Source organism: Centrocercus urophasianus, unplaced genomic scaffold, assembly GCF_019232065.1.
Source record: "Centrocercus urophasianus isolate 14NV4802_14NV808 unplaced genomic scaffold, USGS_Curo_1.0 seq_33, whole genome shotgun sequence".
NCBI classification, from domain to species: domain Eukaryota; kingdom Metazoa; phylum Chordata; class Aves; order Galliformes; family Phasianidae; genus Centrocercus; species Centrocercus urophasianus.
In genome coordinates, this window is record NW_024884900.1 from 4,566,516 (window position 1) to 4,578,264 (window position 11,749).

The window sequence follows — 11,749 nt, forward strand, 5'->3', positions numbered from 1 at the left end:
CACCGAGCTGTCGCCAGCCCCCCGAGCCTGGCCCTGACCCGGCTGTCCCTGTCCCCCAGGACCTGGAGCAGAGGCTGTGGGAGGCCGAGCGCCGGGAGCGAGCCCTGCGAGGCCGCCTGGCCCAGCTGGAGGAGCAGAACCAGCAGCTCCTGGGGCAGCTGGCAGAGAGCCACCACCAGGAAGGTGGGTGTCTGGTGAGCTTGGGGTGCTCTCCCACCGCCGCCTTTCCCCATGGGAGCGCTGCCTTCTGCAAGCCATGGAGTCCTCAAGACTCCCATAGGTTTTGGGGCAGAATAACGTTGGCATGAGTTGAGATCCCAGGAGGTGACAGGAGGGTGGTAGGGACAGGCATCCCGTGGATGTCGTTGGGTCCCTGGAACCGCTCACACTCCTTCCCCCTTTCTGGGCACAGACAGCACGGTGCGGAAGGAACGAGAGGTGATGCTGCGGCTGAAGGAGGTGGTGGACAAGCAGAGGGATGAGCTTCGTGCCCAGGCTCATGAGATCGTCTGCAAGAGCCGAGACACAGAGGCGGTGAGTGCCTGGGGACCTGCTTTCATGTCACCTCCCCTGGGGCTGATGTTGCTACTCGTGATCCCGCTGGGGCAGATGCCATTCCCACACTGCGCTGAGGTCCTGGGTGGTGGCCAAGCAGCGCTGCTGTGCCTCACTCCTGGTTGTCACTGCCTTTTCAGCTGCAGGAGCAGCTGCACCGCTTCATGTCCATGAACGAGGAGCTGCGGCACAAAGTGGCCGTGGTGCAGGCGCAGCTCAAGAGCGCTCTGGAGAAGAAGTCTGACCTGGAGGCCGCTGTGCTGCAAACCCAGAGGGAAATGAGCAGGAGGAGCAGGGCTGCCCCTGAGGCACCTCTGCCACAGCCCAGCCAGGTGAGCTGGGGGACCTGGGGCTGCCAGAGCGCGGCTCTGGGGGTTGCGCTCACCCCTCATGCTGCCCATCCTCAGGAAGGAGCAGCACCGCTGCCTGCAGAGGAGCCGCCATGCCAGGATGCGAGCAGGAGCCCGGCTCAGTGCTGCTTCTCCATGGAAGAGCTGCAGCAGATCCTGCAGGAGCGGAACGAGCTGAAGACCAACCTGTTCCTGGTGCAGGAGGAGTTGGCCTATTACCAGCGGTGAGCCCTACAAGAGCCACGTCCCTCCTGTCCCTGTAGCACCTTATGGCCCATCAGAGTGCTCCTGGCAGCCCCAGGCAGCATTTACTTGCAAAGCTCTCAGCTAACCCATGGGCTCTCTGTTGCAGGGAGCTGCTGAACGAAGAGAGAATCCCCAGCTTCTTCCTGGATGCAATGAAGTCGACGATCAAAAAGCAGAGAAGAAAGATCAGAGCCAAGATGCTGGGGACGGCGGAGGAGTCAGCGAGTAGGTGAGTCGAGCTGCAGGCAGCGTGGAACCTCCTGCACGCTGCCCCTGGTGCTTCCGTGCACTGTGGCACCTGTGAGAGATCAGCCCTGGGCTCTGGCCTTGTCCCTGCCCTCCCGCCAGAGGGCAAAGGTTCAATGCCTGTGCTGGGTGCCCTGGCCTGGTGCTGCGGGGCTGGGCTCTTTGCTGATGCTTTCACATCATTGTCACATGTCACATGCCTGCTCCATGTGTGCTGCTCTTCCTTGTATGGATATGATAGTGGGGAGGAAAGGTGATGGGGCACGTAGTCTGTGAGCTGTGGAAATAGCACTGGGGATGTTCCCTGCAAGACAACTTTGGGTAGCATTTGTTCCAGATCTGCTCAGCACCAGGAGGGGAAGCGGAGCTGTATCTCACTGCTTTGCGTGGGTTTTAATAAAGGTCTCAAGAGGGCTGAGCTCTTCTATGCTATTCCAACCTCCTGCAGCTGCTGCTTGCATTGGGGTGCAGGGGGGTCTGTGCGGCCTGGAGCAGATCTGTGGCTGGAGCTGAGGCCGCATCCCAGCCCGTAGTGGTCCTGGCTCTGCTGTCGGTGCTGCTTGGAGCAAGCAGGGCAGGTTTGCTTGGCCACGCTCATGGCTGGGACTTGCCGGTCTGGGCTGGTTAGGGTAGGGATGGATCCTCCTCTCCTGCCCAAACCTTTTATGAGAGCTGTGGGAGAGGCAGAACGAGATTTTCAGGAGAGCAGGGGTTTCCCCCAGTCAGCACAGCTTGTTTTTTCCTTGTGCAGCCTCAGCACGTTGGTGGGAGCTGTGCCCTTGTATGCCCAGAAGTCTGAGACACTGCTCACCACCTGCCTACCTAGCGTGGCTTCTGCTCTATGAGCTCCTTCCCTGCCATCTTTTGGGGTGCCATCCTGCTGTTTGCAGGTCTGTCCCCAGCATCACCCCATGCTGCAGCTGGTGTTGCTGATGGTACCCCTGAGGCTGAGCTCAAGCACAGCCCTGGCATCTCTGCAGGGCTGGGGATGCCCTATTGCAGCCTCAATGCCTCAAAGCAATGGCAGCAGCCACAGTTCCCTGAGCAGTGTGCCAGGGCTGGGTGCCCACAGACTGCAGCGTGGGCTGTGGCTTCTGCTGCTGCGGCCAGTTGGGACAAAGCAGCTGCTGAGCAAGTGTTGGGCTTTGGAGCTGCCTTCTGAGAAGAAATCTGTGGGCTGGGAACAAAGCAGTGGCTTTGGGAAGCAGCGGATGGTGAGGGATTGGGGAGCACAGCACTCAGCCTGGGTTTTGTTCCCACTCTGTGCTGCAGTGATGAAGAGGAAGGCTCCTGGCTCCCGGCTCGAGGTGCAGACTGTGTGGACGCTCCGCCTCCAGAATCCAAAATCAGGAGCTTGTAAGTTCCATCCCACACTCAGGTGCTGGTGGGGTGGAGATTTTTGGCTCAGCTGTGTGCCCGATGCCTGCTGAGCTCAGTGCCAGGACCCTGCTGCAGAACGGATGTGCTTGGATCCTGGGGACGTGCCTTTCCTTGGGGCTGCCACATAGCTGTGCACATGGAGGGAGGATGGGATGCAGCTGCTCCCTAGAAAGGCTCCTCTCCCCCACGCCTGCTATCTGCTCTCTCCACAGCTTTGGGTTATGGTATCAGGGCAGCAGCAAAGACCCCCCCGTGCCCAGCTGCTCCGGAGCCTGGGAAATCATCGACTCACTGGACACACAGCAGGAGCAGATGGGAGAGCACAAACCAGACCGAGGCGCACCAGCACTCTGACCCTGTTGGATCTGACCGTGGCATCACCGGGAGCCACAGAGCACAGCGTGGTGCACGGCTGGGATGCTCAGCTGGCACAGAGCAGCTCGGCACCTCCGGGCACTTTGCCCCATCCTGCCCCACGTGGGTGTTTCACATCTTCCCTTCCCAACATCTCTCCATCCCTGCAATGTGAAGATGAAGAGCTGTCTGGGTGCTGCCCTGTTTTCCCCATGCCGGGCTGAGCACGCACTGGTGAGGGCTGGGTGGCCTTTGGGAGCACATTTTGAATGTGGGGTGAATTGGTTTTGTGCTGGGACTTGTTCCTGCTTCTGGAAATTGGAAAAGTTTAGCAATCTTCATGTTTACGGGGGCACAGCTATCCGCATGGATCAGGTGCTTCCCAGCTCTGGGACTGGAGTCAAAAATAAACTGGGCTCTTGTTTCTCTGACGAGGTGCCCACTGCAACCTCTGCTCTGTCTTTGTGTTGGAAGGAGCCCGGCAAGCAGCTCGGTGGGCTTTGGGGGCTCTTCCCCAGCACAGCTGTGGTTGTACCATAGCCCATACACAGAGCTGGGCTGGGGACAGAGGCTCTGGGTGCTCCTAATGACCCATGGTGGGAATTGGGGCCATTGGGGCACGGCGTTGGAGGTGCATGAGTTAAATCCCATACGGGGAAACCCTGGCTGGCTGTGCTCAGGAAGGAAAAAGGTGTTTCCTGTGCATCTGCTGACACAAAGCTCCTGTGGGACATGCAGTGGGATGGAGCCAGCAGCGGCAGCAGGTCCTGGAGCCTGCCTGGATTTAGGCCAACCCAGGGCACGCTGCGTTCCTGGGGGACACCGAATTCCATCCTGGACCAGGACTGCAGAAGAGGGCTTGGCTGTGCCCTGGGGTGGATAGCAGAGGGGAGGTGGATGCCTGGGGGACATGAAGGACATCGGCTCCAACAGCCTCAGGGGGCAGTTGGGTGGGCCATGGGGCAGTACCCGGTGGGTGCTGTTCCCTGTGTGAGAAGGCTGAGGCCTGTGCCGTGCATTCCCTTGGCAGCAAAGGTCAGGAACAGACAAGGCTGTGGCATTCCCTGCCTCCTCCTTCCCCCTGCACCCCTGGCGTGGGGCTGGGACGCCTCCTCCCGCGTTTCCTCAGGAAGAAACCAAGGCTGGCGGGAGGAAGAGGCTGAGCCACAGGAGAGAAACCCACAGACGGACAGACGGATGGACAGACGCTGCTGCCCCGGCGGGATGGCGAGCACCCGCCTGCTGCTCTGCCTGCAGCTGTGGCTGTGGGTGCAGGGCTCTGCCCAGGAGCTCGACCCTAATGGCAAGAATGTCTGCAAGGTGGGCAGGTAGGTGACTCTGCATCCCCTCTGTCCCTGGGCCTTCAGGTAGAGTGAGGTGGGATCCTCCGTGTGTCCTTCTGTGGGTGGAGCCCAGCAGCTCATGGGCACAGGGAGCACAGCGATGTCGGGGGCTCTGGGCACCCAAATCCCTTCTCCGTGGGGTTGTTTCCAGGAGAGCCTGGGGACAATGGGGGAACGTGGGAGTGTTGGTAATGCTATCACCATTAACGCCGTCAGAAATGCAAAATGGAAGCAAATCCTAAATGGTGTTTGGGGCAGATGGCCGTGCTGCTTTATCGCTGTGTTTCCTCTCATATTGATCTCCCATCAGCGCAACGCATTTGTGTCAGTGTTTTTAGGTACTAGCAAAGCTCCCCCAAAACACTGGGGGATCTATTTGGGCTCTGTAGCTGCAGTGGCAGCAGTATTAAGCACTGCTGCTCCAGAACCCAGCCCTGAAGCTCAGCAACGACTTAAATTTCCTTCTATTTTGCTGGCTTCCTTCCTGAGCGAGCCCCCGCAGCCTCATGGCTTCCCCGTGTGTGAGGCCGAGCCTGAGGAGATCATTCGTCTTCAGCTTCTTTTTCAAAGCCCTGAAGCTGAAGGCAATGTCCCCAGCCCTGGGCAATGGCTGATGTGCCCCACTCTGTCCCACAGCCTTGCCATGAACCTGGCGTGCTGCCCCGGCTGGAAGCAGGAAGGGAGGGAGTGCACAACTGGTAAGCAATGGGTGACACTTGAAATCTTTGTCCCCTAAAATCTTCATCCCCACGTTTCTCCTCCTCGCTGCCCACCCTGCAGCATTGCAGGGAGCCCTGAGTGCTCTTGGTGCTGGTGGTAAGAACGGGGGAGACCCCGCAGTGGATGGGGTGGTGGGGTCCCACCCGGTGACATGGAACCTGCTTTGGCAGGGGGGTTGGACTCGATGATCTCTGGATGTCCCTTCCAACCCCTACAATTCTGTGATTCTGTGATTCTGTGACATGCCAACCCTGCTGCCACAGCACTCTGTGAAGGGGAGGAAGCCTGCGGGCCGGAAGAAGTGTGCGTGAGACCTGGGATGTGCCGCTGCAAACCCGGCTTCTTCGGTGCAGATTGCAGCTCCCGTGAGTGCTTCGCCCCCCTCCTAGCAGCCTGCCCTGGGTGCTGGGGGCTTCTTCGTCATCTCCTTATTGTTATCTCCTTCCTTCCCCAGCCTGCCCGGCGCAGTACTGGGGTCACGACTGCAAGCGGCGCTGTCTGTGCCACCCCGGTGGGACGTGCGAGGCGGAGAGCGGGCGCTGCACCTGCAACCCCGAGCGCTGGGGAGAGCTGTGCCAGTTCCGCTGCCCCTGCGGCCCCCACGGCCGTTGTGACCCCACGACTGGAGCCTGCCGCTGTGAGCCGGGCTGGTGGGGTCCTGACTGCAAGAAGCAGTGCCAGTGCAACCTCGCCACCTCACGCTGCGACCCTCTCACCGGGCACTGCCATTGCCGGCTGGGCTGGTGGGGAAGGAAGTGCAGATTCAAGTGCTCCTGCAACCTCTCACCCTGCGCCCAGGAGACGGGCAATTGCAAATGCAAGGCTGGTTTTTGGGGGTCGGCGTGCCAGTGGCACTGCGACTGTCTGCGTGGTTCCTGCAACCCTCTCAATGGGCATTGCAGCTGTGAGCCAGGTTTCCAGGGCAGGAGCTGCCAGGACCCCTGCCCAGCAGGGAGTTATGGGTCCCAGTGCGTGCACAGGTGAGCTGGTGATAGCAGGGACACGGGGTGGGGGTCGGTGTGGTTGCATCCATCCCTTTGGCTGTTCAGGGAGATGCATCTGGAGGTGGGGGTTAAGAGCCGTGAGTGGTTGCAGCATTGGTGTTGCCACTAAGAAGCATCCTGCGAATGCCAAAGGAGGGCTCTGGCATCATCCTAAAATCCTAGTACCATCCCTAGAGCAATAATACAGTGTTTATCCCTGCTAGGCTTCTGCCCTGGGGTTACTATAGAACCTTAAATGCCGTCAGGAATCTTCTCAAAAACCCAAGTGCTACTGAATGCAACTGTGGGGGGAGAACTGTGTTTGGGGGGGAGGGTGTTGAGGCCTCACTGCCCCTGTGACCACGCAGCTGTGGGAACTGCAAGCACAACCAGCCCTGTTCATCTGTGGATGGCTTCTGCCTGGAGTGCCAGCCTGGCTGGAATGGGACCCTGTGCAAGGAACGCTGCACACCCGGCTTCTATGGCCAAGGCTGCCTCCAGCCCTGCCCACACTGCCGGCAAGGGGACATCTGTGATGCAGAGACCGGTTCCTGCCCACGCTGTGAGCCTGGCTGGACAGGACCCAGGTAACCCAGCAGGTAGGGGCAGAATATGGCCATTGGTGCTGGTGATGGGGGTCCTGGTGACATCTCTCTCTCTCTCCCATCAGCTGTAACAGCTCCTGCCCTGCAGGGACGTTTGGTGATGGATGCCAGCTGCTGTGCCCCGAGTGTGTCTGGGGGAGCTGTGATCCTGTGTCGGGTGACTGCCTCTGCCAGGCTGGCTACTGGGGAGCCAGGTAAAATGGGGAGCAGGGCTGGGAGCTGTTGGTCCTGGGGGCATTTCTCCTCCTTTCCTCTCTCTTTCAGCTGTAACGACACCTGCCCAGAGGGCTTTTTTGGGGTGAACTGTTCCTCCCCTTGCCAGTGCTCACGAGGAACCTGCCACCCTGCACAGGGCAACTGCATATTGAGTAAGAGCAGCCCTAAATTCACTCCTTGGTGCTGGGCGAGGGTCCGTGACAGCCTCACCAGGGACAGGGATGCTGCGGTGGATCCATCCGTGGACACACTGATCCCATCTTCCCCACGCAGGTCTGACAGACCACGCAGCTCTGGCTGCTGCCATCCTCATCCCTCTCCTCCTGCTGCTGCTTTGTGTTGCTTGCTGCTGCTGCGGTGCTGGCCCTGCGGATGCCAGAGACAGGTATCAGTGCAGGTATTCCCCTTCGCTGCCAAACCTTTTTTCCCCTTCTCCCCTTCATGCCACATCCCCACACAGGGCGGCCGTGCCGGATGACGACGTGGTGGCCAGGATGAAACACCACGTGCAGGGCGTGCTGGCCAATATCAGTGCTATGATGCCTTGCTTCACCCTCAACAGCTCCAAGCTTCCCAAAGTCACAGGTGAGAAAGCAGACCTGCTGCCAGCCCTGTTTTGTGGCATGGAGCCTGACAGGCCCCTCTGCATGGCCACCAGACCTCAACTACTTGTTATCTCCTCCCCAGTTTCCCACCACGATGCAGAAATCCCCTTCAACCCCAGCTTCATCGAGTCGCCATCAGCTGCATGGGCTTCAGACAGCTCCTTCTCCTCCTTCGACACCGACAACGAAGGGCCAGAGTATTCCGTCCCTCCCAGAGAAGGTGACACATGGCTCCATATCCCCTCCCTGCTGCACAGTCCCCCTCCCCACAGCCCTTGTGCTTTCCAAGGATATGCACTCGGCCCAGGCTGTTATTTTCGTTCCCTCATTTTCCCCTCCACAAGGATGAGCCAAGGCCATACTTGGCCTCATGCAGTGTGATGTGCCCTGCAGCCCCATTTCCTAACGCGCTCCTGGAGGCAACCCTATGGCACCAGCATCCTCATCCCTGAGCCCTAATCCCCATCCCCAAGGCCGAGGGCTGCCTGTGCCCCCACCCCTGGGGGTTAACACCTGCTCCTTGTCCCACAGGGGTCCCACTGCTGTCAGGGGCTGAGCTGCAGGCCGGGATGTCCCCCCCCAGCGAGGCGCTCCCTGACCCCACCGCCTTCAGCTCTGAGGATGTCTCGCAGCCCTTCACCATTCCCCGCACCTCCAGCATCGCCAAGGCCAAGCGGCCCTCTGTCTCCTTTGCTGAGGGGACGAAATTCAGCACAGCGGAGACCCCCAGCCCTGGGCGGAAGCCAAAAGCCCTGTGGGGGCCATCCAAGCTGTCCCTGCAAGCAGGAGATGTGGGGACCGAGATCCCCGCTGAGCAGGCAGGCAGTGATGGTTACGAGAGCCCTGATCCCCTCAGCAAAGGGGACGAAAGCCACCGGCCATCACCTCGGGCCACGCCGGGGGGCCGCCGACGGATGGTCACCAGCACCAGACACGTGGCCCAAAGGGTAGAAGCCCTGGAAGCGGCTGCAAAAAGGGGCAGCTGGGATGGGAAGAGGAAAGAGCCCAACGTCACCACCATCTACATGACGGTGGGGACGGCTGGGCAGGACCCCAAAGCTGAGGGGGGTGTTGAAGGTCCGGTGCAGGCTGTGCTGAAGCGGCTGGGCAGCTTGCAGAGAGGAAGGTGGGCTGCCAAGGAGGAGCCCATGGTAAGGAGGAGCATGGAAGGCATCCAAAAACCACCCCGCCGGGCTCTGGCACAGCGTAGGGATTCGGCAAATGGCTGCAAGCAGAGGGAGAGTGTGCCGGGGGCTCCCGGTGAGCTGTGCCCTGGAAAACAGCAGCATCCTCCTGGGAAGAGACAGTCGTTCCCACTGGAATCAACAAAAAGCACTGGGGGCCAGGATGGGGTTGGTGAGGGCCTGGGTGCTGCAGAAAGTGGCAAAAGCCTTGAGCTGGCCCTAAGCGTGGAAACGAAAGGCCAGGTTGCCCAGGAGGAAGAGCCGAAATATGAGAATGTGAGCAGCAGAAATGAGGATGCACCAACCAACCCTGCGACCACCTGAGCCCCCAGACCTGAGGCTGAGGCACAAGGTGACCCACAGGACCCTTTGGGTTGTCCCCAGCCTGGGGGAGCCAAGATCCTCCCCAGGCTAGGCATATGGAGCCTTCCCCTTATTGCCCTTCCCTTCGTGCCGTGCTTCATGCAGCATCCAGCTGTGTGCAGCCCCAGCAGGTCGTGGTGCTTCGGAGCTGTTTTCCACCTCCTCCATTCTATGTCCTCCACAAAAGCTGGATGGGAAATGACTTTTTGTGGGTGCCCTGCCCTGCATCACCACAGTGCTGAGAGGTGGTGAGGGTGCTGCTGGGTGCTGGAGGAGCCACAGCCCTCCCAGGAGCTGGGTTCGGATGTATATAGGTGCTACAAGTTTTGTTGCATGTCCTTCTGTTATTTCAAGTGGCGCAACGTGGAAATAAAATGTTACCAAAGGAGTTTGGTTTCCCAGCTGTACCATGTTAGGAATATTCCCCCAAGCAGGGCAGCTGCCAGCTCCTTTAGGCTTTTGTTTTATTGTTTCATTTTCTGGTTTCGCTCAAACAATTCTCAGCTCAGTAACAGGGATGGAGAGCACAGGGTGGGAGGGGAGGGCACACCTTGCTGATTTGGGTTTTGGGGTTCGGGACAGCTGGGCAAGGAGCTGCTGTGCAGAGGGGGGTTTGCTTCTTCTCCTTTTGCTTCCCATGGGAGCCTGCCTGTGGTGTGAGGCACCAGACCCCCATAGGCCCACGCAGAGCAGCTTCCAGCACTCCTCCTCTCTAGGATCTCACCATCACGTGTGTAGCACCAGATATTCTGGGACACAAACAGGACGTGCAGCCCTCAGCTCTGCTCAGGCCACTCCTTGTTTTGAAGTTATTTTAAGGCAAGGAAAGACCCACGGTTTATTTGCATGCAGCCTTTAGCAGTTGGGTACGTTCAGCCTGAAGCCATCACCACGTTGGGGATCCGCTCTGAGCACTGCCTGCAGACAGCTGGCAATGTCCCAGTGCAGGAAAAAGTGTCCTGCTTTGAGAAATCACTGCTACTTGCAAAGCTTGCACACTGCTGTACCCAAAGCTGAGGTACCTTCACCCCACAGCGATGGCACGAGGAAGACAAGCAGATTTTAGCCATAGCACAGCCCTGCACAGCCCTCCAATGCCCCACAAAGCTTTATCCCTGGACGTGGAGGTGTGAGCCAGACAGCCAGGATGCCACATCCCACTTTCAGCCCCAGTCACTCCGTGTCACAACGTCTCTGTGCCAGCACTGCTTTCCCTCCCTCCCCGCTGTTTACTCATTCCCTGGTGTATTTATAGAGGGCAGCAGATCACCCCACAGCTCCTCGTTTCCTTCCAGAGCAGCAGAGCCAAATCCTGCTGCGCTCCCTCCAGCACAGCTCCCGTGTTTCCGAGCTCCCGTGGCCTCACACCAACACCCTCCCCCCCCCGCCAGCCCCGCACAGCTCTGTTTGTTTGATTTGTGCCTTTTCTCTCTATTTGCTCTGGCTCAAAGCCGCCGTCCCGCTGTTACAAACCTTATTTCCCCAGCAGGGAGCTTCATTTTGCACACCCACCGCAGCCCCATCAGCACTGGTGGGTGCACATCTGTCTGTCTGGACTCTCTGCATCCATCTGTCCATCCAGACCTTCAGCTTTTGCTGAACAAACCCATAGACACTTCCTTGCTCTGAGCTCCGTGTGGCCAACAGAATCCCCCCTCCCCATGGTGTTTTCTCTGGGGATGGGACCTCAGATGGCAGCAGGGCCACTGAAAGATAATAGAAGCTGGGAAATTACTGCAGGCAGTGCCCAAGTTATGGGGCTGCTGGGATCACAGTCCCACAGTGCCTGTTGGGATGGGGTTGGTTTTATCCCATTCATTCTGAGGGTCCACAGAGGGGGCATTTTCCTTCCTCCATTCACTTTGGAGTTCCAAAAAGGGTCAATTTTTCTTCCCCCAGACACTTTGGGATGCATTTTCCTCTCCTCGTTCACTCTGGGGCTCCGTAAGGGATACATTTTTCTTTCCCAATTCATTCTGGGGTTTTTCTTTCCCCACTCACTTCGGGAGTCCACAAGGAGCCTGTGGGGTCCACAGGGGGTGCATTTTCCTCCTTCCATTCATTCTGGGGGTCCACAAAAGGTGGCTTATATACTTCCCCATTCATTCCGGACGTTCACACCCGGCTTCTTCCCGCCTGGGGATCCGGGGGGGCTGTTTTGCAGGGCTCGCTCAGCGCTTCCTACGTGCAGCCCCGGCGCGGTACCGGCAGGGACTCCTGGGGGGGGGGGAGGGGGGGGAGGGGAGGAGAGGGGGAGTACCGGGGGCGCGCGGCCCGGCACGTGCCCCGGCGGCAGCGGCGGGCTCTGCTATTGGTCGAGGCGGCAGCCAATGAGCGGCGGCGGTTGTTTGCTCCGGAGGGCGGATAAAAAACACCGGGTGGAACCGCGGCGGCGCGCACAGCGGTGGGAGCGGGGCTGGGGGTAAGCGGGAGCGCGAGATTTTATTCGTTTGGTTATTATTATTTATTTATTTATTTTTAATCGTCGTTATTTTTGTTTGCTTCGTTTTGTTCTTGGTGTTTTTCTTTTTTATTATTTTATTTTTTTTCTCATTTTTTTATTTATTTATTTTTCCGCTGGGGAGGGGCGGGGGGCAAG

The 11,749-nt window shown here is 58.9% G+C and overlaps 2 protein-coding genes across 2 annotated transcripts in view; both read left to right on the plus strand.

The window, feature by feature from the left end:
- Positions 1-1,431: 1,431 nt before the first annotated feature.
- On the plus strand, positions 1,432-9,538 carry SCARF1 (scavenger receptor class F member 1). Its single transcript, XM_042830318.1, has 13 exons — positions 1,432-2,753; positions 2,990-3,365; positions 4,162-4,459; positions 5,111-5,172; positions 5,458-5,559; positions 5,649-6,174; positions 6,546-6,764; positions 6,848-6,976; positions 7,047-7,150; positions 7,272-7,383; positions 7,459-7,583; positions 7,686-7,823; positions 8,135-9,538. Exons 3-13 carry the CDS (start codon positions 4,329-4,331, stop codon positions 9,109-9,111), a joined length of 2,625 nt encoding a protein of 874 aa, XP_042686252.1. The 5' UTR covers positions 1,432-2,753; positions 2,990-3,365; positions 4,162-4,328; the 3' UTR covers positions 9,112-9,538.
- A 1,999-nt stretch (positions 9,539-11,537) lies between these two features.
- The window catches only part of SLC43A2 (solute carrier family 43 member 2), a 25,919-nt gene continuing 25,707 nt past the window's right edge, over positions 11,538-11,749 (plus strand). Inside the window, exon 1 of the mRNA XM_042829977.1 lies at positions 11,538-11,572. The gene's annotated coding sequence lies outside the window, so the exon portion shown is untranslated. The remainder of the gene's footprint in view (positions 11,573-11,749) is intronic.

Bases quoted from the DNA above. Each gene is read 5' to 3' on its own strand.
- SCARF1 (XM_042830318.1), top strand. From the start codon at position 4,329: ATGGACAGACGCTGCTGCCCCGGCGGGATGGCGAGCACCCGCCTGCTG. The intron at 6,977-7,046 runs GTAAAATGGGGA...TCTCTCTTTCAG, and splicing joins GCTGGCTACTGGGGAGCCAG to CTGTAACGACACCTGCCCAG. The intron at 7,584-7,685 runs GTGAGAAAGCAG...TCTCCTCCCCAG, and splicing joins CAAGCTTCCCAAAGTCACAG to TTTCCCACCACGATGCAGAA.